Here is a 26494-nt window from a genome sequence, read left to right on the forward strand (position 1 = left end):
AGGATTGTGTCTTAAAGGAGTTAATTGTCTTTGGGGAATGCCTCTGCTGGCTCCATTGTGCTTGGACGAGCTAAAGCTGCAAGTAATAAACCTCCCTAGGACATACTGATTAGATAAACCAATAGGAATTGCGGAAGACACAGACATTAGATTAAAAAAATTTAAAATGAATGTTACTTTTACAGTGTCTGTGAATAGACAAAGACTTTTTGGTTCTGAAATAGTTGGTAGGTGAGGTAACAGAGGAGGGGCTATGTTAATAGCAGAGGTAGGAAAAAAGGAGAGGTGGGTGGATTCCAACTTCAGGGCCCACCTTAAAGGATTAGATTCAAGGGCCCGGAGCAACCAGCCACTGTGCAGGGTGAGTAGAGTGGATTTTAAATATACGGAGTTAATAGCTTGGTTGTGGGTTCTGGTTTGGGGATGTAAAAGAATGAACCCAATAGGTAGGAACCTTCAGCCCACAGAGGCTCAGGTGAGAATTTTGTTGCTTTTTACTAAAGTTCGGTGCAAGATTTAGAGAGCAAAGATAAAGGGCAGTCTGTTGTTTAAATTAATTTTTAACTATTTCAACATAGTGAAGGACAAGTAAGATTGACCAAGTTGTCCTATTGCTATTTGGTGTTCCCCTACTTGCATTCTATGATCATGTGCCTCTGTGCAATGTCTGCTGTGCACCGAGGGGCTGAGATTTAGATCTAGTTATATTCTCTGCACAGAGGTCTAACTGCCTTTCTTAAATCCATGTTCTTCAGCCATGAAAGTCATGGTGGTTGGTTCTTTGCTTACTTCGAGCTTCTTCCAAGGGTTATTTCCAGCATCTTCTTGGAGGCTTCTAAGAGTCCAGGAAACATGAGACTTATATAAAAATCCTCACTTCAATTAAGCTTTCCCACAGGAAGGAGGTGGCCTTTCCCACTTACTTCTTGGGCTCTAGGGAATGGGAGGGAGGTGATACCTGAGAAGCCAGGGAGCTAGTCCTCATCTCTCTTCCTAGATATGACAGACTGTGTAGTTCTTACAAATTAGGACTCCTGGGGATGAGTTGTCTATCCAAGAAAGGGTCACTCAGCCCTTGATGAAATTCTAACTTAGAAATCCAGAACCCGGGCAGCCCTGGTGGCACAGCGGTTTAGTGCCACCTGCAGCCCAGGGTGTGATCCTGGAGACCCAGGATCGAGTCCCACCACGGGCTCCCTGAATGGAGCCTGCTTCTCCCTCTGCCTGTGTCTCTGCTTCTCTGTTTCTCTCATGAATAAATAAATAAAATCTTAAAAAAAAAATCCAGAGCCCTTTAGCTCTGTGGGCTTCTCTGAGAAAGATTTGTTATTGTTGTTTGCTTGTTTTTATTTTTATTTATTTATTGTTTTTACTTTCCTGCGATTTGGGCCTGAGCTGAGGAATGTTCTCAGTAGTATCTTAACAGCCCACCAAATATGTCCTTTCTCCCCCTCAACCCCCTAGCTCATTTTGGGCTGCCCAGTCTGAGGAGAGCCATCTTTCTCCATCTGTTGAAGAAGCTCAGTAAGTGGCTTGTTGCATGACTGAATGCCTGCACACCCTCCCCTGAGTTAATCTAATCTTCTCAGAGAGGCAATAATCAAGCACTGAGACGAATTAATGGAGATGCTCAAATATCTTCTCTTTCACCTCCCTGTTCTGTGACCACTGATGGAGGCCAATGTCAATAAAGGAGATACTTCAGCACAAGTGATGTAGTCACATGAAATAGATGGCAGAGTGTGTTCACCAATGTTAACATTCCCAAAACAGAATCAACTGGTCTTGGGTTTTCATAACCTTCATCTGTAGAAAACTTTGCTTCTTGAGCTACTTGAGATATACTTCTCTATCTAAGGAATTGGCCTCTGTGTGTCTTCACCTAATTTATTATCTCAGAATTACATAATTTGGATCATTTTATATAATCTTAAAGACAGGGGCCCTTTAAGATTCCTTACTCAAAAATGGATTCAGCTTTGTTTGAAGCCTAATGGGGCACTGCAGTGTCCACTTGTGGTATCACAGGGCATGAGCTGGGTCTGATCACAGCTCTAACAGAGAAACAGAACATGGTAATCCATACCTACTTCGCCTCTGTGCCTTTTACCCTAAATCTGGGCAAACTGCAATCTCATTTTATATCAGAATTCCTTGAACACAGGTTCTGTCTTTTTTTTTTTTTTTTTAAGATTTATTTATTTATTTATTTATTTGAGAGAGAGAAAGAGAGAATGAGCAGGGGGAGGGGCAGAAGGAAAGGAGATTCCCTGCTGAGTTTCCAAAGTACTGCCTGCCTGGCTTCTTCTAGCTGCCTAGCCAGTTTTTACCATATGTACATGTGTACACTAGTCATGTTGTCAGAGACTCTGTCCTCATGCACCGATTCATACACCCTGTGGCTTACTGTGTACATGCAAGGCACTTTTCTGGGCTGCAATATGTGGGTAATTTATACATGGGCCCTGCCCTCAGAGAGCTTACAAATCTAGTGGGAGGTGCAAGATATATGAATGTTAAGTAACAGTTGATAGTATTGTGTAACTGTTCCATTAAGCAAGCATGACTCAAGGGGTAAAATCAGAAAGCAACTGGATTTTTACCTATGATTGCTCTTTTAAATTTATTCTGTGGGGTTGGATCTTGTTCTGTCCCCGAATGAAATTTAGACAAGTCACATGGTTGTTGTGGTCACCTTTGGTCTCAGTCAGAGACCAAATAAATTTCAGAAATTATGAATGAAATTTCAAAATTGAATGAAACAAATTTCATTTGTTCCCAATGAAAATCCAAACTTCAATCTCAATTTAAAATTGAGGCCTCTTCCCATCCCAACCTTGTGTTACTGAAGAAGAGAGGCCTATGGTAGTTGGTGGTCTGGATGGAAAGTCCTAGTTTCTACTTTTCCTCATTTATTTAGCTAGCAGGGGTCTATGGACGCTTCTGGATTGTTGCCTGGGGAGGGAAAAGAGGTGAGAGGAGTGGGAGAGTTCTCTCTACACATGTCTGATCTCCAGCCTCAATGGAGTCCTCAGTGGGGACATGGGAATTCTTTTACACATCCCTGGTCTGACCCCTAAAAGGTCAACCTTTCTGCTACCCTCAAAATCCACCCAAAGGCACACACTCCCACTCCTCACTTCCTCACAGAGGAAGTATATACAGTCAAGTGGGAATTTCCTCTGCTTCTGTCCTCCTGTCATCTCTTCTTCCTTTTTCTTCCATCTTGGATGAAGTTGCCGTTTTCCCCTGGTCCTGCTTCAGCCTTTCACCTTTGCTATGTATCAGGAATCCCCCAGAAGCCAGTCAGCACAGTAGGTTCACGTGGCATGGAGAATGCCAGGGTTTGGTGACCAAGGGTCCTTTTTTTAGGGCTTATTCTTTGTTGTAGCTCATACCTTATGGCTCCCTGTAATCAATCTCTACGTCTAGCATAACTCTAGTCAAAGTAAAAAAAGATTATTTTTAAAAAGTATTTAAAGTGATGTATTACCTTATTTAAAATTAAATTAAAATTATTTAATTTTTGTAGTAAAATATATATAACAAAATTGACCATTTTAACTACTTAATAGCATTAAGTACATTCACATTAACTGTACAATTCTCTCCACCATCCATTTCCAGAACTTTGTCTTCTTCCCCAACTGAAACTCTATATGCATGAAACAGTGACTCCTCACTCCCCCTTCCTGCTGCCCCAGATCTATTGTTCTGTTTTCTGTCTCTATGAATTTGGCTATTCTAGATACCCATAAAAGTGGAATCCTACAGTATTTGTCTTTCTGTGTCTGGCTTATTTAACTTAACATGATGTCTTCATGGTTCAGTGTGTATTAGAATTTCCTTTTAATTTAAAAAATTTTTAAGAAACTTTATTTTTAAGTAATCTCTACACCCAATGCAGGACTTGAACTTAAAACCCCAAGCTTAAGAGTTGCATGCTTTACCGACTGAGCCAGCCAGGTGCCCCTCCTTCTTTTTGTCTTTTTTAAAATTATTATTATTTTTTTAATAAGATGATTTATTTATTTTTTAAACTTTTTAAAAAAGATTTTATTTATTTATTCTTGATAGAGAGAGAGAGAGAGAGAGAGAGAAGCAGAGACACAGGCAGAGGGACAAGCAGGCTCCATGCAGGGAGTCGTGGGACTTGATCCCAGGACTCCAGGATCACGCCCTGGGCCGAAGGCAGGCGCTGAACCGCTGAGCCACCTAGGGATTCCCCCCTCCTTCTTTTTAAAGGCTAATATTGAATTGCACGGATATCACATTTTCTTTATCCATTCATCTATAGATGAACATTTGGGTTGTTTTCCACCTTTTGCCTGTTGTGAGTAATGAACATTGGTGTACAATACAAGTACCTGTTTGAGCCACTGCCTTTTAACTCTTTAGGGCATATATCTAGAAATCGAATTTATTTGTTTTTGAATAGAAAATACATCCCTATGTGGACAATATAAAAGGGACAAAGGGTTCTACTAGCAGCCCCTGAGCACCTGCCCCCCAGTTCTGCTCCCAGGAATCTTCACTGAAACCAGATTCTTGTGACTTCTTCCTTGAAGAGATTATGCCCCCATAGGCATGCCTGCCGCCCCTCCCCAAATGGTGGCACGCCATAAGCACTTTTCTACACTTTGCTTTTCCCCCCCTATTTAACAATACTTCTTAAGATCATTCCATAGCACTGTTTAGAGTATTCACTCTATTTAAAAGCTTCATAGTTTTCCAATATATAGATAAAACTTTTTTTAATCAGTCCCCTATTGATGGACATTCAGGTTGTTTCCAGTGCTTTGCTGCCACAAACAATGCTGTAGTAATAACAGAATTTAGTGAGTACTTCCTATGTGTCATCCTTAAATCCTTTAAAATCTTTTCCATGTATTATATCACTTAATTCCTATGATAATCCCCTGATATAAATGCAGGGAGGTGGGTAACTGCCCCAAACCACACATATGTCCTTACACAGGTGGGAGTATTCTGTAAGATAAATTTCTAGACAAAGAATGCTACTACCCAAAAGTATATGCATTTGTAAAGTTTATTTTTTTTTATTTTTTTTTTTCATTTTTAAAGTTTTATAAATATTGCCAAAGTGGCCCCAAAGGGTCTGTGCTCAACTGCAGGGCCACTGGCCATTGTGTGAAGCGGGCCCATTTCCTTCCACTGTCATGGTTATGAAACCTTTTGATATTTGCTGATTTGAAAGTTAAAAAGTGGTATTTCACTGTGGCTCTAATTTTCTTCTTCTTCTTCTTCTTCTTCTTCTTCTTCTTCTTCTTCTTCTTCTTCTTCTTCTTCTTCTTCTTCTTCTTCTTCTTCTTCTTCTTCTTCTTTCTATTTATGCATTTGAGAGAGTGCACGAGCAGAGAGGGAGGGCCAGAGAGAGAAGCAGACTCTCCACTGAGCAGGAAGCCTGACTCAGGGCTCAATCCCAGGACCCTGAGATCGTGACCTGAGCTGAAGGCAGACGCTTAACCAATTGAGCCACCTAGACAACTCCCACCACCTTTTTATTTTATTTTTTTATTTTTTTCTTTTTTTTTTAATTTATTTTTTATTGGTGTTTAATTTACTAACATACAGAATAACCCCCAGTGCCCGTCACCCATTCACTCCCACCCCCCTCCACCACCTTTTTAAATGAGGTTGATCATCTTTTCAAATGTTTAAAGGCCATTTGGTTTACTGATGGCATTTTAAAAACTTGACAAAATGATTCCACAGTTTGTGTAGAGAATCTATGAGCAAGGTAGCCTGGGTTCTTTAAAATTTCCATTTTGCTTCTATATGTTTCTGAATAGGTAATATAGTCACAAGATTCAAGATACAATAGGAGTAAAAGGGTATAGAGTAGACATCTCCTCTTTCCAAGTCTGTCACTAGCTGTCTAGTCCCTAACCCCAAATGCAATCTCAGTTCCATTTCTTGCCTGCTTATATGGGCATAGCTTGGGCCACGCTGTCACTCTGAGCTGTTTCATGTGTGTGAAAGATTAAGTTCAGACATACCACTCTAACCCCAGCAGTGTCCTCTTAACTCCAGCACCTGACCTTCAACCTTACCAACCCTTTCTTTCCCATCCAGGTGAGATTCTCAGCTCTCTGGGGGCTTCACTTTATTGCCCCAATGGCCTCCAGCTGCCCCTGTCTGGAAATCCTTACTTTCTGTTTCATAGAGCTTAGCTAAGAGTTGCTCACCCACAGGATTGCTTGAATTTTAAAATCTTAACAGAGTAACCATATAACTTATTGTCCAGACTGAAAGGCTTTTGAGAATGAAAGGGGGTACTACCAACAATGAAGCCGGGACAAATGGGCACATGGTGGCTGTCCAAGGCAAACTGGGATGCAAGTTCAACCGCAGTCTTAAGGACAATCACATTTAGTGTGCTGCGTCCAACAAATGAATATATTGTTGCCTTTGTCCACTGCCCAAGCTGCTCCTCTAAATGGAAAAATTTTTGGGATCCCTGGGTGGCGCAGCGGTTTGGCGCCTGCCTTTGGCCCGGGGCGCGATCCTGGAGACCCCGGATCGAATCCCACGTCGGGCTCCCGGTGCATGGAGCCTGCTTCTCCCTCTGCCTGTGTCTCTGCCTCTCTCTCTCTCTGTGTGTGACTATCATAAATAAATAAAAAAAAAATTAAAAAAAAATAAAAAAAATAAATGGAAAAATTTTTAATAGTGCATTTCTCCAATGCTATTGTCTTTAAAAATCTATCATTTGGAATACCAGTTTCAGCCTCTAAACTGACATGTATAAGAAACATTAGTTTATTTTCTAACACTTTCCATCTGTATTCTGAGCCCCCATTTAAAAAAGATGGTGACACTTAAATCCATTTCGGGGTCAGAGTGAGTGAGATGCTGGACTCTTAGGGACCTATAAAGGCCTCCTACATTTGACATCATCTGTTCTTGTCCCATCTAGTCCTTGTTTGTTGGTACCTGCAGGTCCCTGTGGAGCACCAAGTCTCTTTCCATATCTTTGTGCCACCTTGGATGAGGGGGAGGGGACAGCCTTGATCATCATGACCATCTTCTCCCATACTTTAGTCTAGTTTGGTTAGGAGTCTTTCCTATTACCCTAAGGGAAGAGGCTCCTTTTATCTCTTTTTTTCTGCTTTCACATACCCTCCTGAGGCAAAGCATGGAATGATCTGGCTGTTTGGATGGTTGAAAGGAAGGGAAGTAAAGAAACCAGCAGGCTGGCCATTCATTCATTCATTCCTTCATTCATTCATTCATCAATAGGAGGCACTGGCTAATTATTCACAACATTATTTTGCAAGACTTATATAAATGCCTTATATAAGGCGTGCTTCCTGTTTTAACTATTATGATATTATAATTTTCTGTATCTTTTAGGAAAGCCTCCCTAAGCCCATCCCTCAGGCCAGATCAGTTATTTACCAGCTATGTGAACACGGGCAATTTCCTTTATCCTCTCAGAGCTTTAATTTCCTATCTGTAAATGTGGATAACAGTAGTTCATATTAATTAAGTGCTTAGCACTTGCCAGGCACTATTCCAAATTATCTCATTTAATCCTAAACAGAAACACATTATTCCTGTTTTATAGATGAGGAAACCAAGTCTCAGGGGTCATAAGTAAGTGCCCAATGTCATGTGATCTCCTGCTCTTAACTACTGCCCAGCTCTTTCCTTCATAAATGATAATGATCACATAGGGTTGCTGTAGGATTAACTGAGGTAATTTTGTAAAGCTCTCAGTCCAGATCCTGGCACATAGTAAGAGCTCCATAAATTCTAAGCTAATATTTTAACCATTATTTTTGTCATTTTTATCCAAAATGTCATTGGAATGGTATTTAAAATTTATATAAATTTATGGATATTTAATATATTTGCCCTATTCAATTTTCCCATTCAGGAATATGTTACCTTATTTTATATTTCTTACATTCTCATATAAAATATGCATTTCTAGGCAAGTTTATTTCCAGATGTTTTAGGAGTTTTGTCACTATTGAAAATGAAATCTTTTCCCCCATTATATCTTTTCCTCAGTGTGTGTGTCCCCAGATTCTTGTTAATGAATCACCACCACCCTCAGAGAAGTGGCTTTTTCTCTCATTTTAGGCTGACAATATGAAGATCACTTGACCCACATGGTTACACAGTTCAAGAGGGAGTGAGGCACAGGGTGAGGGATGGCTTTACAGGGTGGCTCATGTTGGCTGACAGATCACTGTCTCTGGGCTCAAGAAGTACAGCCTAGGGGAAAGAAGAAGTGGGTTTGTTCTCAGTCCCTCCTGGAGCCTGTCTGAAGAATGAATGCCCAGGTACCTGCAGGTCCTCCGTGGCTTCAGTGATCCCTAACTGAATTTGTCAAGTGATGGCTCCAGTGGCAGTCTTGTCAAGGGCCAAGCTTGCCACCTGGGGAGTGTGGCTTGCTTAAGAAAAGGGATGGCTCATTTTTCTTTGGGAAATGCCTCATCTGTGGAGTTCCTAACAGTTCTTTTGCCAGCCTCTACTCAGGGCCTTCAGAGGGCAGCAGAGAGCAGATGCAAAGGAGAGAAAAGGGTCCCACCCAGGTCTGGGCCTGCAGAAGGATTTTGGTTCCCAGAGAAGTAACAATAACTGCTCCTTTCCAGCAAACCGCCAGGAATACCACTCCCCACCTCCTCAGTATAGACATGGTGTGAACTTCCTGGCAGTATAATAATTATAATATTACTAGTTGATACTAATCATTTTCTGCATGCCAGACATTGACCTAAGATTTTATATACATTGATTCAATCAGTTCTCATAGCAACCATGGAGATAGGTATGATTAATATTTCCATTTTTCAGTTGAGGCAATTGAAGAAGAAAATAGATAGGTGATTTGCTCAGCATCCCATAGTTTGTGGAGCTAGGATTCGAACCAACCATCTTATAGGTGTCAGGGATACCTCAGTGAACAAGACAAAGTCCCTGCCATATTAAAGAGAGAGAAAATAATGAACAAAGAAATAAACACATATAGGCCAATAAGGCAGAGTTAAAGACTAGAAAGGGGCATTTTAGATAGACTGGTCAGGGACGACCTTCTTGGATAGATGACATTTGACCAGAAAGCTGAGCACATGAGAGAGCTGAAAGTGGGGAAAGCAGTAAGTGCAAAGGTCCTGAGGTGGGACTGAGCTTGGGATGTTAGAGGAACAGCAGGATGTGGAGTGTGGTTGGTACAGAGTGAGCCAAGATCTGTGCTATTGCTGGCCACAGGCCACAGCAGTGATTGGGGGTAAATGGAGATGGAAGAAGGAGAGAACCCATCCATTGCATAACCTGAGCCTGGCCTCTTCAGGTTTCTCAGCTTCCCTTTAAGATATCTCTCAGATTTTCTTGTCTTTCTCTACAGTCTTGACATGCCACAGTATGTTCCCTCTTCAACCCTGGATACAGTTCAAAAGCAGCTAAAGCGGACAAGAATCTGGGGCAGCCAGGCTTGTACCACCTCCCAAAGCTTGGCATAAATAATCTGAGAGCCCCAAATTGCACATACTGGCATGAGGCTTGCCCAACTTGTGGAAAACCTCTTGTGGGCAAAAGCTCTAGGTAAGCCTGCTTGGGCCCCAGATGAATCCCTGTTCCCACCAACACAGGGATAGAAAGCTCATTTTGTCTTCATGAGACTTCACCCCCTATGCCAGGACCCAATGTCAAACCCGCTTAAGCCCTACCATATGTTAAACCTAGATGGGGTTCAGATAGCATCTAGCCAGAAGATGGAAGGGAATCTGTCCCTGTGAAATAACCACCCCTGTCTGCCAGGTCTCCAAAGGAAATGGAAGCCCAGAGGTCAAAACTGCAAATACTAAGAATCTTTGCCCTTCCTCCCTCCTTGTAGCATCCTGGTGATTGAAGTGGGCCCATGTGGAGTACTCTGTCTCTTAGTCACACACACACACACGCACACACACACACACTTCTACCACTCTGTCTTGGCTCTCCTCTCTCCCTCTGAACATAGACTTTCTCCAGAGATGAGAGAGAGCTCAGTACAGGAAAAGAAAGATAGCAGTGGGGCTGATTTAGACCAAAAGATTGGCAGGGCAGGAACAAGAGGTTGTGGGTATCAATGAGGGAAGAGTGAAGTGATTCATCATGGGGTCCAGACCAGAATAGGGGTAAATGAAGCCATGTAGGGCTGGTGGAGGGGGAGAAGAGGAAGATGTCTTCATTGAGTTGAAAAGCAGGAAAGAAGAGAGAAAGAGATTAGGAAGTTGTCCACTAAGAGTCTCAACATTCTGCCCAGCTTCACAAATATTAGTTCTGCTCCAGAGACTTGTAGAATCACAGGATGTTAGAGCTTGAAGGAAATTTAGAGATCATTTAGTCAAATCAACTCTATGACAGCTCTTTCATTAATTCTTCAGCATGGGGATTTGAAGATGAAACTTGTTTACAATTTTTCCCTCTCTGCTTGGAATCAAATGAGAAATAGGATACAGAAGTCACATAGGTAGAAGTCAAAATAACTTTGTAATATGTAAAGCTGATTGGAGAATTTGGATTAGAATGTACAACCACAATGAAGCTTCCTAATTTTTCCCCCAGAATTAACCTCGTTTACCCAATACTCGAAGACTCTCTACCTTCAGGGTAAAAACCTGCCCTGGAAGTTTACTGTGAAGAGAGGAGGAGAGGAGCACAGCTTGGACTTTCTCTGAAGCAGGCAGTTCTCAGAAGGATCTGAGTCATGGCACATGCCCATTTTATTCTCCCCAATTTGCCAATTCCCTGAGTCATTCATCCTCAGGGAGGTAGAGAGGTAAGTGAAGAGTACTCTTTTTGGGACTTCAAAAGGACAGAAGCTACTGGGCATCCCGGGTGGCTCAGTGGTTTAGCGCCTGCCTTTAACCCAGGGCGTGATCCTGGAGACCTGGGATAGAGTCCCACATCAGGCTCCCTGCATGGAGCCTGCTTCTCCCTCTGCCTGTGTTTCTGCCTGTCTCTCTCTCTCTCTCTCTCTCTCTGTGTCTCTCATCAATAAATAAATAAAATCTTTAAAAAAAAAAACATTAAAAAACACAAAAGGACAGAAGCTACTACTTTATAGGGAAGGGTAAAGGGCTTAGAAGAAGGATGAATTTCGCCTAACAGTATACCATTTAGTGCAAATTCTATTTCAGGAAACCTGGAGTCCAGAGAGGTAAAGTGATTATCTTAAGACTATACAGCTCTGAGGACATAATGAGATCTTACAGGCTTCTAATGCCACGACTTTACCATTTCACACTTGAAATCATAGCAGGTCAGCTTCATCCAGGATCACCAGCATAATAATCAGTAACAAGAATCTCCTACTCTGTCATTCAGGGCATCTTCTTGCCCCTTCCTCCACTACCTCCATCAACCCCTCATCACCTCCAGCTATGCCTCATCACCTCCATCTTTACCTCCACCATCTCCATTTGTGATGTCCATTTATGCCCAACTACCATATTGCCACTGCTACCATTCCACCTACCACTGCTCCCTCTACCATTTCCACCACCATTATCACTATCGCTCTTTTGGTTAGCAGGCAACCAGCACAGACCATTTTGGTGGAGAAGCAGATGTGAACTAGAAGCCTATCATGTGGCTCTGGCCTTAAGAAGTCTCAGCATCTTTGATGTCCCCTAATCCCTCCAAAAAGATCATCTCAGAGTGTCTTAAGAAGATTATGATAGATACATAAACATAAGTACAAGTGTTTATATAAACTCCTTTTTAAAAAAGATTCATTTATTTACTTGAGAGAGAGAGTATGCAAGAGTAAGGGGGCAGGGGAAGGGTAGAGAGGGAGGGAGAGGGACAAGCAGATTCCGCGCTGATCCAGGAGTCCCATGTGGGACTCAATCCCAGGACCCTGAGATCACACCCTGAGCTGAAATCAAGAGTCAGATACTCAACTGACTAAGCCACCCAGGAGCCCCTATATAAACTCTTTGACCACAAGTACAGCCAGCCAGCAAGCCAGGGTCTTCCAATATACAATACCAAACCCAGGCCTCTGCAGGCCCCTGGAAGTGCTGAGACCCATCTGTAAAATGGGTGAGCCTGGGGTGGGGGGTAGTGCTGGATCATCTGTAAGGTCTCTTCCAGCTCTAATATCCCTCTAAGACAGAATCCAAAAAGGATGTAGGATAGAAATCATGTAGGGAGATAAACAAGCATTTAAAAACCAAGGCTGGGGACTTCTGGGTGGCTCAGCAGTTTAGTGCCGCCTTCAGCCCAGGGTGTGATCCTGGAGTCCCGGGGTCGAGTCCCACACTGGGCTCCCTGCATGGAGCCTGCTTCTCCCTCTGCCTGTGTCTCTGCCTCTCTCTCTCTCTCTCTCTGTCTTTGTCAACTTATGAATAAATAAATAAAATCTTAAAAATAAATAAAAAATAAAAACCAAGGCTAAAACACAACACTGCCATAGTAAGATCACTAAGCTAATATCCAAAAAGAAATTTAGAGCAAAGTTGTCTGTCTCTAATCATGGCCAGCTCTGTTCAGAGCCTTGCTCTACCCTGGTCTGTCAGCCGAGTAGGCATGGGTCCCTTGCCCTGCAGGAGTGTCCCTTCCCCCACCCTGGTCACATGGCTGGCCGCCACTGAGCCCCACAAGTCAATCTCCAATGCCCCAAATACTATTCTGGAAATCACAGAGCGTCCTTCTTGCCACCTAACGGCAACAAAGCAAGTGACTCTGGCCTTCCTGAGATTTGGATCCTGGTTTCCAGTGCTAAGAGCGTGAAGGTAAGTTTGCAGCTTGGAGTTTCAGAGATAGTAGACAAAACTATGCAGATAAGAAAAATGTCCTTGACAATATGAACACAGAGTATTTGAGAGTGAGCTTCACACACACTGAGGAGAATACCATGAAAGCTAATAAGTCCTCCAAACAAGCATTAGATATTTGCTTTTTCTTTCAAAGATTATACTGTATTAGTCACCTTGACGTCTTGAGTTTTGGGCATAAAACCTCATGGCAATTTAACCGAAATGACATGAAATTCACTCTCTGATACCCTGGCAAGTGAGTTCATTTTTCTGCTCAACTGATGGAACTGAGAATCTTTTTCTCCTAGGCAATGCAAATTTCTGTGGCCTTTATTAAATTTACAAGACTGGCTGAAATTTGAATGGGAAGTAATCAAAAACCCCGAGACTCGCTTCTTCCCCAGAAAATTATGGGAAAATAGATTATGTCTGTTGATATAATATCTCAGGATAGAAACTAAATAATGGCTAGCCTCCTTCATTACACATTTCTGTTGTTAGGTTTGGATACTGTGCACCTGGTTTGGTTACTGGTGGTTTGCTTGGGAATATTTTGTTCACTTGTTTTCTCTTCCTCTTCTGGGGCATGCATGGGTGAGGTCCTCAGGGCCCAGAGGCAATGAATAAGCTATCAGTTGGGAAGGTGGCCTTTCTCTAGTTTCCAGGCGTAGTCTTTAAAGCCCAGCATGACCCCGTGTCATTTTTGTCAACTCAGCTCACAAAATTATCCCAGATGAGCTCTCCGGGAGGTCCTTTTTTGAAATACTTTGAGCTCTCACAAGAGTTCACTGGATACTACATTGGGCTGGTCTCTGTTCTTAGGCATAATAAGGTCAAATGGTTAAAGGATAGGATAGGAGGAAAACCTGACTGATGCATGTGGCCCAACCTTTTTCTAGCTAGTTTTTTCCCCAGACATATGGATGTCTAATCCTAAGGATTTATTATCATATTTTGCCCTTCTTCCTTAATAAACTATTTTATTCTGTTTGTTTCCAGTGTCTAGAGCAAATATCTGGAACAAAGTGGATTTGTTGGACTGAACTGATGTGTCTCTGTGGCTGGGGAGGTGGCAGGGTCAAATGGCCCAGGATTCAATCACCAGGGTTTGGATAGTCAAAACATGTTGTATGCCCATAAGGTTGGCTGTATCATCACCTCCTTACTGCAGTGGGCATGTAGGCTGCTTAGGGCAGGGACCCTGAGTGTCTGTTCCCTGGTGTGGCTTAGGCTGAGGGCATTGATTTTGTCAGCAGGGTTTGTACTCTGAGGGATCCAAGATGGAATTCCAGGCTGGTGGCAGGGGCAGTAAAGTGGAATCGATCCCTTAAGTGACTCAGGACTGATGAGAATTTGGTCTGATCCCTCACTGTAAAGCCATACTTCCCCCCAGGGTCTAAAGATGGATGGGAGAATAATGACGAGGGAGTTAAGCAGTGGAGGTGCTGGTATAGAAAAAACTGCTGTTAGAAGTTCTTTCATTTGCTACGTGCCAGGAGCTGCTGTGTTGCTAACAAATTTCTCTGGCAACATACTGTAGTGGATAGCTGTACTGGTTAATATTCTTGGGATGCAAATAACAAATCAACTGAAGCTAGCTAAAGAGAAACGAAGAGATTATTTTAAGGCATTGAGAAGGTCTTGGCGATGGGAATTCAGCTAGACCTCAGGAAGGGCTGAGAACTAAGTCTGTGGCTTCTTCCCAACCTCTCTCTCAAGTCTTCACTTCTTTATTTCCTCTTCTAGCCCCCCTACCTCCCTTCATTTTCTCCCTCCCTTTCTCTTTCCCTGCCTTCCTTTCTTCCTTGGCTTGAGGAATCAAAGAGAATCCAATTTCAATCTTAGTTCCGCCATGGCTGGCCCTGTGACATAGGAAAAATTACTTAATTCTCTGAATCTCCATTTCATCATCTGTAAAATGGGGGTGAAAATTATGCACCTCACTGAATTTTAATCAGGATTAAATGAGATTGTGAAAGCAAGATATCTGACATTCAATTAATATATATTATACAAAATGGTGGAGATAGAAATTCTGTTTCAAGGGTTAGGTCACTTTTGGAAATTTTTGTGATGAGCTGTGCAGCTGCTGATTACAGCAGTAGTTAACCTAAACACTTTACGTACAGTCAGCACTCACTTGAGTGGTTTCAAATGAATGGTTTCTGCTGAAGATGATCTGGGGCAGCCTGAGTTTTTCTCCTACTTCTGCATACTCCTGGAAGGGAGCTTCTCTCAAGTTGTGAGGAGGTAGGCTCCAGTACAGAGGAAGTGTGGAAGGAATGGTCTGAACTAGTGCAGAACTGGGAGGTATGCATTTACCTGAATATGGACTACATTACATCTCTATGCCTCTATAGTTCCGTTAAGTCTTCATCTGTTTGCATCTATTTGTCATTTTGCACTCACTTCTGTTTGGCTCCCAGTCTGAAAATCCATAGTACTTCAAATATGAAAGAATATGTTTTTAAAACATGCTGGAAAATTCTATTTCATTTGTATTAGCCAGGCCAGTTCAGAATTAACTGACTCAGGGAGTTACAGTGTTACCAGTACTCTGTTTCTCTACTTTTTTGGATGCTTCCCTCCCTGGGGCAAGCAACATAGTGGCACCCAAGCTAATCAGCTTCACAGTGCCAAAGCCAGAGCCAGAGCAGACAGGTTTTGGATGGATCAAATGGAAACATTCTAGGAAAAATTCTGATTGCCCAGCTTTGGGCGTGGGATCAGCGAGGAACCAATCTCTGTGATGGGGGTGATGAGGAGTATTTGATTGGCCAGGCTGGGTCGCGTGGCCTTTCCTGTTTATGGTTGGGGAGAGGTGGAGTGAACCCCACCTGGGCGGTGGTTTTATATGGGAAAGAGGGTCTGTTACTCAGCTTATCTTTACTCCACATGCTATGAGGGTTGAGGAAGATAGCAACTCTCAAAAAAAAAAAAAAAAAAAAAATCACCAAGCAGTTGGAGCTACCAGTGTGTCCTTGCTAAGCTTACCAGTTCACAATGCCCAGTTTGAAAGCAAAGACGTGATATTGTTATGTATGTAAGCTTGTGTGAAGTAAACTCTGTGTATGGTGATTCAGTTTCATAGAAAATATAAATCGGAGTTATTTCCTTAAAACAGCGGTTCTTTTGGGGATCCCTGGGTGGCTTGGCGGTTTAGCACCAGCCTTCGGCTCAGGGCGTGATCCTGGAGTCCTGGGATCAAGTCCCACGTCACGCTCCCTGCATGGAGCCTGCTTCTCCCTCTGCCTGTGTCTGCCTCTCTCTGTGTGTGTGTGTGTGTGTCTCATGAATAAATAAATAAAATCTTAAAAAAAAAAGGAAAAAGAAAAAAAACAGCAGCTTTCAATGTGTGGCCCCTGGATCATCAGCAGCTTCAGCATCAAGTGGAAACTTGTTGGAAATGCAGACTTTTAGTCTACACCCCAGATCCACAGAATCAGTAACTCTGGGGTGGAATCCAGAAATCTAGGTTTTAACCAGCCCTCCAGAAATGCTTGTTAGGCATGCTTATGTTTGAGAACTCCTGTGAACCAGTTTCTTAAAGGTTCTTTGTTTTGTAGTTCTCCTGAATATTTAAACATGATTCACTTTGAACAAACAGATTTAACCATGAATTTTTGGGAGGATATAATTATCACATAATGAGAGTATATGTGTCAAATTATTTGCCTTAAAATGTTTAAAATAGAAATAATAAATGACCATAATTAAAAATCAAGTAACACATGTAAGAGCTTATAATAAAAAATAAGAAAACTCTATTCCAGCTTTCTAAACATTCCACTGTTTCATTTCCTAAAGATGATCACCTGAAGTTCTTTTAGCTTTTTCTATTAGCTACTGACACCCCCTCTGATAATATATACAGATTGTATATCCTGCTGTTTATCAGAGTTGAATATTAGCCACCTATGGGTAAATAATTTTCTTATACCACACCCATCTCTTCTTCGTTCGCCCAATGTAGATATATCATTGTTGCTTTGGTTTTTTTTTTTTTAAGGTTTTATTTATTTATTCATGAGAGAGAGAGAGAGGCAGAGACATAGGCAGAGGGAGAAGCAGGCTCTCCGTGGGGATCCCAATGCAGGACTTGATCCCAGGACCCTAGGATCACAACCCGAGCTGAAGTCGGATGCTCAACCACTGAGCCACCAGGCGTCCCTATCATCATTCAAAAATCAATGTTTAGGGATGCTTGAGTGGCTCAGTGGTTGAGTGTCTGCCTTCGTTCAGCTCAGGGCGTGTCCTGGAGTCCCCGGACTGAGTCCCACATTGGGCTCTGCCTCTCTCTCTGTGTGTCTCTTATGAATAAATAAGTAAAATCTTAAAAAAAAAAATCAATGTTTTACAACTGTGTACCACAATCACATTTAATTTCTTGCAATTTTAATCCCTCCCCCACTCCGGTATTTCTAATTGCCTTTCTTTCTATAATTTTCTGTCTTTGTCACTGTCTTAAATTGTTCCAAATTCTCAAGGAATGTATCAGATCTCTAGCATTTTGTCTTTTCCTTGGTGGCTCCTTCTGAAACCTCATTTTTAGCACTTCTGAAGAGGGACTGGGATTGTGGCACAGCCACCATCTGGGGACCTCCTCCCTTCATTATTCTTCAGCTTGGAGCCCTTTCCTGGATCCCATTATCTTCCCCTTCTTCACTCATCATGGTAACATACTTCCTAGGAAGTTATGAGAGAGAAGTAAAATGACTTCTTACATGTCTGTAATGTCTTCTACCCTCTCTCTTGCCTGGTAGTTTGGCTGAGAAGAGAATGCTAGGTTGGGAATTATTCTTCCTCAGAATTTTGGATGCACTGTTCTTTTGTTATTCAAGTTGTTGATGAGAAATAAGTCTGATTTTTATTCATTTGTAGGTGACCTGTTCTTGTTTCTTTCACTCTAGAACTTTTTAGGGTTTCTTTTTTCTTCATCTTCATTTAGTGCTCTAAAATTTCATAATGATGTATCAAAGTGTGAGGATTTTTCCTACCAGTCATTCTTTGTCAGGGTATTCAATTGGCCCATTTTATTTGAGACTGGTATGTCATGGTGTTGGGGAGTTCTCTTATTTAAAAAAAAAAAAAAAACTCGGGATGCCTGCCTGGGTGGCTCAGCAGTTGAGCATCTGCCTTTGTGATGCTGGATGTGATGCATCTGTATCATATCCAGGATGTGATCCCGGGATCCAGGACCAAGTCCCATATCAGGCTCCTTGCAGGGAGCCTGCATCTCCCTCAGCCTATGTCTCTGACTCACTCTCTTACAGTATCTCTCATTAATAAATAAATAAAAATCTTTAAAAGAACTCATTTAAAAATGTTAGTAATAAAATATTTCGAACTTGTAAATGTAAGACATTCATTACCACTGTCCAGAATTAGCAGATATTAACATTTTATCATATTTGCTTCATATCCATCTATCTCTATCCAAAATATTAAAGAGGGGCGCCTGGGTGGTTCAGCTAGTTAAGTGTCTACTTTTGACTCAAGTCGTGATCACAGGGTCCTGGGATCAAGCCCTACATCAGGTTCCAAACAGGGAGCCTGCTTCTCCCTCTCCCTTTGCTGTTTCCCCTGATAGTGCTCTCTCTCTCTCTCTTTTAAAGATTTTATTTATTTATTCATGACAGAAAGAGAGAGAGAGGCAGAGACACAGGCAGAGGGAGAAGCAGGCTCCATGCAGGGAGCCCGACGTGGGACTCGATCCTCGGTCTCCAGGATCACACCCTGGGCTGAAGGTGGCAGCCAAACCGCTGGGCCACAGGGGCTGCCCTCTCTCTCTCTCTCTCTCTCTCTTAAATAAATAAATAAAATCTTTTAAAAAGCCAACAACTAACCCCCCCCCCCCAAATATCAAAGATACAGCTAAAACATCATCATTAAACCTTACCTTTCCCCAGAAGTAAACTGAGTTAGTGTGTCTCATTCCTCTGGGTGATTTTCTGCTATTGCTTATAAATGAAGCAACAAACAATACAATTTAAAACAATGTTTTAAAGTTTTATATAAATAGTGTCATTTTGTTTTTGAAATTTATACATGTGAGCACACAGAAATCTAGTTCATTCATTTGAACTCCCCATAGTATTCCGTTAAATCTCAGTTAAGGTCTTTATTTTTAAAATTAAAAAATAAATAAATAAAATTATTATTATTAATATTTCTTTCTTTTTTAAAAAATATTTATTCATGAGAGACACAGAAAGAGAGGCAGCGACACAGGCAGAGGGAGGAGAAGCAGGCTCCATGCAAGGAGCCCTATGTAGGACTTGATCCCAGGAATCCGGAATCACGCCCTGAGCCGAAGGCTCAACTGCTGAGCCATCCAGGCATCCCTATTATTATTATTTCTAAGTAGGCTTCACATCCATTGTGGAGCCCAACACAGGGCTTGAATTTACGACCTCAAAATCAAGACCTGAGGGGATCTTGGATGCTGAACTGACTGAGCCACCAGGCACCCGGGGAAGGTCTTCAGCTAAAAGTAACATAAAATTTAGCTAGCAATTTAAATATACAAAGTAGATTTCTTTTCATGTAACAGGAAGCCCAGAGATAAGCAGTCTGGAGCTCAGTGACATTATCAGGAACCAAGATTTGTTCTAGCCTTCTGCTTTGTCCTCAGCCTGAGCCTTTGCTCTTCATACCTGTCACATCATTGTTGCAAGAAGGCTGCTTCATCTAGAAGTCTCATGACCGAGGTCTGTGCAGGAAAATAGGGAGGGTAATTGGCCAAACGTGCATTCCAGAAGCATCAGTCACTATTTATTAGGAAAATAAAAGCTTTCCTGGAAGTCTTACCCAAGGGACTTCCATTTAAATCTCACTAGCTTAATAGGGTTACATGACTACTCCTAAGATTGGTTAGGACAAAGGCCACACGATTGCCACAAATAATTTAGGCAGATCACAATTCGTGCCTGAAGTTGGGGAAGGTGAATACAGCAGTGAAGGGCCCTGTGTCTCTATCTGAACAGAACAGGCAAGACAAGGAGGGAATGGATGTTGGAAAGTGTAGCAGACACTGTTACATGACCACTCAGTGCCCATTCTCCCTGTTTTTCTTATTAACAGAACCTAATTTTATTTTTCCAGTAAATACTGCCTCAGAGTCTTTTGTCCTATGACCTAGGTGTGGTTTTGAGTAACAGAAAAGTTAACTATAGTATTTGAACAAGTAAGTGTCCTAATTTTCTCCATAACAAGAAAACCAGTGGGGGCTGTCTAGTGCTGTGAAGACATTAAGGTTCAGAATCCTTCCTCCCCTTGTTTCCACAATTAGCATGTGGCCTTCATTCCCATGATGACAAGATGGCTGATGCACTTCCATGTATAATGTCTATGCTCCAGATACAGAGGTGAAATAGTTTGCCAGGTAAAGTACAGTTTGCTGAGTTAAATTTGAATTTTGTATAAATAATAAGTAATCTTTTTGGTATAAGTATGTCCCCAATACTGCAATACTTATACTAAAAATATTAATTGTGCATATTAAACTCAGATTTAACTGGGAAAACTCTATTTTTATTTGCTAAATCTGACAATCTTATCCAGGGAGGAAGAAGAAAAAATGGAGGAGCTTTCTTCTGCGGAAGCTTCACCCAGGAAGAGAATCTTTTCCTAGGTTCTTTCTCTTATATCTCTTTAGAGATTGTTGAAGGGCATTAGGGTAAGTGATTATTTTTAGTCAGCCACATTGCTGCCCTGAATAAAATCAGAGCAGAAAGAGGAATGGACATCAGGCAAGTAACTAGCACTGTCCTCTACAGGTGTCTTACAACTCCCATCCCCCTGACAAATCCTTATCTCTCCAAATACTTACATCCAATGTAGATATTAAAAATATTTAATAGCCCATATGGCATTGGCACTGACCAATCAGAATAGATACCTGAACATCAGCCACAAGCAACAACATATGCATAATACTGCACACTGGTGGAATACCAACCCTGCTTATGTCAGTTTTTGGTTAAATTAATATTTTTATTTATTATGACTATATAAATATTGCTTGTATTTGAGTTACATAGTGTTCAGTAATCACTCCTCCTTTCCATGACTATTTATTCTTGAAAAAAAATTTTCTTGGAGAACCTGTGGAGAGCCTGATCTAGATGGACCCACTGCTCTCTGGACTGCTACACAGCTACTTTGCAGGGCCTCCTGTGCCAATCTTATGTGGTAAATCCCATTTTCTAGATGCTATATCCCTTTCTTAGTTGCTCTTCTATCTTGCTGGAGTTCTTCCTTCAACCACTTCCTGAAAAAAGTGCATAAATGGTATAGTTTTATGACATTTCTTGTCCAAAAAATGTCCCTTTTTTACCCTCACATTTGGTATTTTCCAATTTTAGGTTGGAAATAATTTTCTCACTTTTGAAGACCTAACTGCATTGTCTTATAGCTTCTGTTGTGTCTAATGCCGGTTTTCAAGTCTGATTCTTTGTTAGGTGACTTATTTTCTTCTTCTGGAAGGTTTTTAAGGTCTTCTCTTTATAATATAATATTCTAACACTTCGTAATATACTTAGAGGGGATTTTGTTTTCAATTCATTTTCCTGGGCTCTCAATAAATTCTTTCCACCATGAAATTAAAATCCATCAGTTTTGGGAAATATTCTCATGTCCTTTTTTTTTTTTTTTTTTTTTTTTTATTCTCATGTCCTTGATAATTTCCTCTTCATTATTTTTTTCTGATCTCTTTGAAAACTTCTGTTGCTTTGATGTTAGACCCCGGGATCAATCCTCTGATTTCCTTGTCCTTTTCCTACAATTTAAAAAATTATTTGTGTTTGTGCTCAATTATCTCACATAATTTTTCAACTTTCTGTTCCAACTCTTTTACTGAAATTTTTCTTCTAACATATCTTTAATTTTCAAGAGTTCTTCTTTATTCTTTAAAAGTTCCAGGTTTATAGCGTTCTACTTTTCTTTTTGTTATGGAGACGATGTCTTTTCTAGGCTACTTTCAAGTGTCTTCAGATATGAGTTACATGCTTTTTAAATGGTTCTTTGGCTGCCTACATTGCTCCTGTTTCCCTGGACTTCTTTTCCTGTTTGTTTTGGTTTCTGTCATTCTAATGATTCTTGGCTGGCTATCATTTTGGAGTGGAGCTGCCAAACAACTGTTTGACAGGCTGGACTTATTGAGTGATAGACTACTGGTGGGCAATTGGGTGGAGCCCTCACCATTTGTTAGAGGTCCCCCAAATGTCAGAATCTGTAAGTCCTCCAACCTCCCACCTGGAGGTATAAGCTTCTTTAGTGTTGTACCAGGCAAGTAGGCAGAGAGCTGGGTGGCTAACTCCTTTGCTTATATCCACCCCCCACCCACATCTCAATGAAATGACTCCTTCTTGCCCTTAGTTATCCAAAGATGTTCTGATTTAATTCCTCCTTATTCTAGAAGGGGGCACATTTTAGGAGCCTGGAGCCTAGGAAGGAGAGATCTGAGTGTTTAATTGACTCCTTATGAAGATTGTTAACCAACTCTCTGGCTTTTTTTTTTTTTTTTTTTTTAACTCTCTGGCTTTTAATTCTTCCCTGTATTCTAGTCTTTAGATGTATCTACTACCTCCAATTTCCTTTTTTTCTACTTTTGAAAACCACTTTGAATCAGTTAGAGACTCTCTAATCCCTGGAGGTTCAGATAAAACAATTTTAAAAAGCTATCTGCTCCTGGTGTTTTACTTTTCACTATAGAAAAAAACTCAGACATAACAAAAATAGGAAAAAATATGATGATCTTTTTGTACTTATAATCCAGCTTCAATAATTATCCATGGAATATGGGGGAGGCTGTTTGTAATGACTTTCCCATAAACATTTCAGTTAATGGTTATTGGTTATTGAGGTTTTCTAAGTCAATTTTGATCACTTCTATTATTTTCTAATAAAATATCCATTTATCAACTTTGTGGCTAAGAGCTTTAATTCCAGAAACAGATTGTCTGGGTTTGAACCTCTGTTCCTCCATTTGGGCAGTCACTTAAGCTCTCTGTGCCTCCATTTCCTCACCTGTAAAATGGGAATAATAATGTTAGTTATCTCATAAAGTTGTTGAGAAGACTCAATTAAGTCATACTTCCAGAGCATTTAAAATAGTTCCTGGCACATTGAAATGGTAATTATTATTTTATTATTATTACCATCAAAGTTAAAATGTATTGGCATGAGGTCTTTCATGGCATTCACTTTTAACTTTTATTTTTATTTTATTTTTATTTTTTTAAAGATTTTATTTATTTATTCATGACAGTCACAGAGAGAGAGAGAGAGGCAGAGACACAGGCAGAGGGAGAAGCAGGCTCCATGCACCGGGAGCCCGATGTGGGATTCGATCCCGGGTCTCCAGGATCGCGCCCTGGGCCAAAGGCAGGCGCCAAACCGCTGCGCCACCCAGGGATCCCCACTTTTAACTTTTAAATTCTCCACTATATTTTTAGTTATGTCTCTTTCATTCCTAATACTGTTTACTTATGAATCTTCTTTTTTCTTCTTGATTAGTTTTGCATAGTTTGCCCATTCTAATAATCTTTTCAAATAATTACCTTTGGGTTTACTAACCATCTCTATTCTTGTTTCTGTTTCATTATATTTTGGTTTTATATTTTATATTTACATTTTTCTACTTTCTTTGGGTTTTCTCATGTGTTTTTTTTTTCTAGGTTCTTCAGCTGAATGCTTATCACATTTATTTTCTTTCCTTCCTCTCTTGCTCTTTCCCTCTTTCCTCCTTCCCTTCTTTCCTTCCTTCCCTGTTTCCTCTAAATATGTTGCATCACATAAGTTTCAATATTTAGTAGTTGTAATTGTTATTAAGTTCTAATTATTTAATAATTTTCATTGTGGTTCCCTATTAAACCCATGAGTAGAAATTACCTTTAGTTTGTAAAGTTATATATATGTGTATACATATATATTCTTAATGTAGAACTATGATACAGATTCTTTGAAATTTACTAAGGCTTTCCTGTGAACTAGATATATGCTTTCTATAAATGTTCCATTTGTACTTGAAAAAGAGATCTGTTCTCTATTTGTTAGAGACAGATACTTGAGCTTCTTCAATTTGTTTATTATACCTTCTGTTGCCTTAAGTTTTTCATCTGCCTTAAGGTCTCCACTATGGGTGAGGATTTGATCATTTCTCCTTGAAATCCTACCTTTGTGTTGTATATATTTTGAGGCTATTTTCATCTTTTACTTTATAGTTATGAAGGTGGAAGAAGAGAAGGCTGGGGTTGGGAAGCTGGATCCTGCTAACTACAGGAGGAGATGTCAGGATCCAGAAGGTAAGGTCATCTTGAGAATTTCATGCAGATCCTAGAAGGGTCTGATAATTTCTTAAATATCCTTATAATACCCATCTAGCGGGGGAATCTAGAGAGCTAATCCCTTTCCCTGACCCATCCTCAGTATCTTCTCTGGATCCAATGGGACCAGGTTTCACTGTCTTAAAGAGATCACATAGTGGGGTGGAAGACAGGAAACTACTACTTTGTTTCTATGGATTAGGGCATAGCATCCCCAACACAGAATTAAACTTACTTATTTTTACAAGATCTACAAACCATACAAGATGCCAGCATTATATAGATTCTAAAGCTTAGTTAAAACTAGTGCGAGAGGATATTGAGTGGGGCTATCTGTTGCTCCAAAATTGCTAACTCAGAGACCCTAAGTTCTTACATTCTACAGAGAAGCAACCACAGGACTTATGAAGACGAAACCAGACAAGCTACTGCCCTGTCACTGCCCCAGCCCCACTTGGAGGGAAACACTAATCTCCCTACTCACTGCCCAGCTGGATGCTTGCTGAGCTGCAGAATGTTAAGAGCCATTCTGGGGATGTCACTGGAGAATATAGTGGAAGAGTTCTTAGAAGAACTTGACATTGTCCTGAGCCAAACTGCAAGATGTTCACAGTGAGTGGAGAGGTCCCATAGAGCAAAGGACAAAGCTTGAGAGAGGGCTAGCCATTTTCCAGTTTACCAGCTACACAGTAACACTCTGATGATTATGATGGGAGGCACAAGAAATGGGACAAGTTAGATCCAGGGCAGAAAGTAAAATATTTTCCTGACAGCTATCTCCCCTGATTTCCTTAATAAGCATATTTTTCGTGGTATAGTCCTTACAGTGTTCATAATCATGTTCCCATATACCATCTTATTCTATCGTCTCAAAAATCTTGCCCAGACAGTAGAGAAAGGATTTTATTACCACATTAGAGGTGAGGACGCTGAATCCTAGAGAGGCAGATGTTCATGGCCACAGAGCAAGTGAAGAACAAGCCAAGGAGCATCCAGGGCATGTGACTCTTGGATAGAGGCCTTTGTGATATATCAGCTACTTCTCATTTCTGCTCCTAGCCTCAATGGTGGAAAATAAGAACTTATCTGCTAAGCTCTTAGATTAAAACTACTTATCTCTAAATTTTGGTGTCCATGGCTTACTCAAATTTCAGCTTGCTTAAGAAATGGTAGACTTAAGCAAGGGAAGTCCCACCATATTGGAGGGAGAGGAGGGAAAGGAGGAGCCCCAGTCATTCTGATATTGGTGTACTAGAAAGCAAGGTTTTATTTTAAAAAACATCTCCACCTCACATTCCTGGTTACACTCAAGAAAGACTGGAAGTTCATAGGAGTGAACAATGAGGTAAGTTCAAGTGAGCTGGGCTCTGAAGAGTTTTAGATGCTAATGTCCAGGTAACCTCACTTTCCAATGCCTAGGAATGACAGTCTTTTCACCAGAGTAGACACTTGACATATCTCTAAAGGACTTAGTTAGATATGCTTCTCCAAGGTCCAGCTTGATGTGGTTTCTGTGTGATATGTCCAGTCAATAAATGCCCAGACATTGGCATCTGCATTTTAGGAGTTTGAGCCAAGAGGCACACCTCCCCTCCAAGGAAAGTAAAATCAAGTTAAGATAAATCTTGAGGAAAAACACAGAGTCTAATTTTCCATTCTGAAGCAGCTTTCAACTCTCAGTTGCCATCTTTGGGCTTCATAAATACATCAGTCCCCCCTTCTCTGTGATTTCACTTTCTTCAGTTCAGTTACCCATGTTCAACCATGGTCTGGAAACAGATCAGTTCTCTTTCTGAAATATCATTAGAAGGTCAATAGTAGCCCAACCCTGCATCACAGTGCTGATGTCGTTTATCTCACTTCATCTAATCACATAGGCATTTTGTCATCTCACATCATCACAAGAAGAAAGGTGAATATAGTACAATGGGATAGCTTGAGAGAGAGAGAGAGAGAGAGAGATCTCATTCACATAACTTTTTAAATAAAATATTGTTACAGTTATTCTATTTTACTATTACTTATTGTTAATCTCTTACTGTGTGTAATTTATAAATTAAACTTTATCATAGGTATGTATGTGTAGGACAAAGCATGGCATATACAGGTTTCAGTGCTATCTGCAGTTTCAGGCATCCACTAGGGATCTTGGAACATATCCCCTGTGGAAAAGGGGAAATACTTTAGTTACAATAATATTTCTTGGTCAGTCTGCTCTTTGGAAAATTGTCACCATGGAATGCCAGACTCAAACTTATCCTAAACTAGTGGTTCTTAAACATTTTTGCTGCAGTTCACATAAGCAGAGAAAAAGATCTTCCCATTCATTTACTCCACCCATTCTCATTTCTTTTTAGAAAGAAAAAAGAAAAGAGAACAAAGTGTAAAGGC

General features: G+C 40.8%; 1 protein-coding gene across 8 annotated transcripts in view; it reads left to right on the forward strand.

The window, feature by feature from the left end:
• Positions 1 to 234: 234 nt before the first annotated feature.
• SLC4A5 (solute carrier family 4 member 5) overlaps positions 235 to 26494 on the forward strand; it is a 108242-nt gene continuing 81982 nt past the window's right edge. For 5 of the 8 annotated variants that reach the window (XR_005372547.1, XM_038561722.1, XM_038561727.1 and 2 more), the window contains exons 1-3: positions 235 to 361; positions 10579 to 10792; positions 24002 to 24082. Coding sequence is in view for 7 of the 8 variants with exons in the window: in XM_038561722.1 (XP_038417650.1) it covers positions 24004 to 24082 (79 nt within the window). In the remaining variant the exon portion in view is untranslated. Of the gene's footprint in view, positions 362 to 9379; positions 9577 to 10578; positions 10793 to 12618; positions 12753 to 24001; positions 24083 to 26494 lie in introns of those variants that run through there. The other 3 variants (XM_038561723.1, XM_038561724.1, XM_038561725.1) reach the window with 3 other exon arrangements.

The sequence above is a fragment of the Canis lupus genome, chromosome 17 (genome assembly GCF_011100685.1).
Source record: "Canis lupus familiaris isolate Mischka breed German Shepherd chromosome 17, alternate assembly UU_Cfam_GSD_1.0, whole genome shotgun sequence".
NCBI classification, from domain to species: domain Eukaryota; kingdom Metazoa; phylum Chordata; class Mammalia; order Carnivora; family Canidae; genus Canis; species Canis lupus.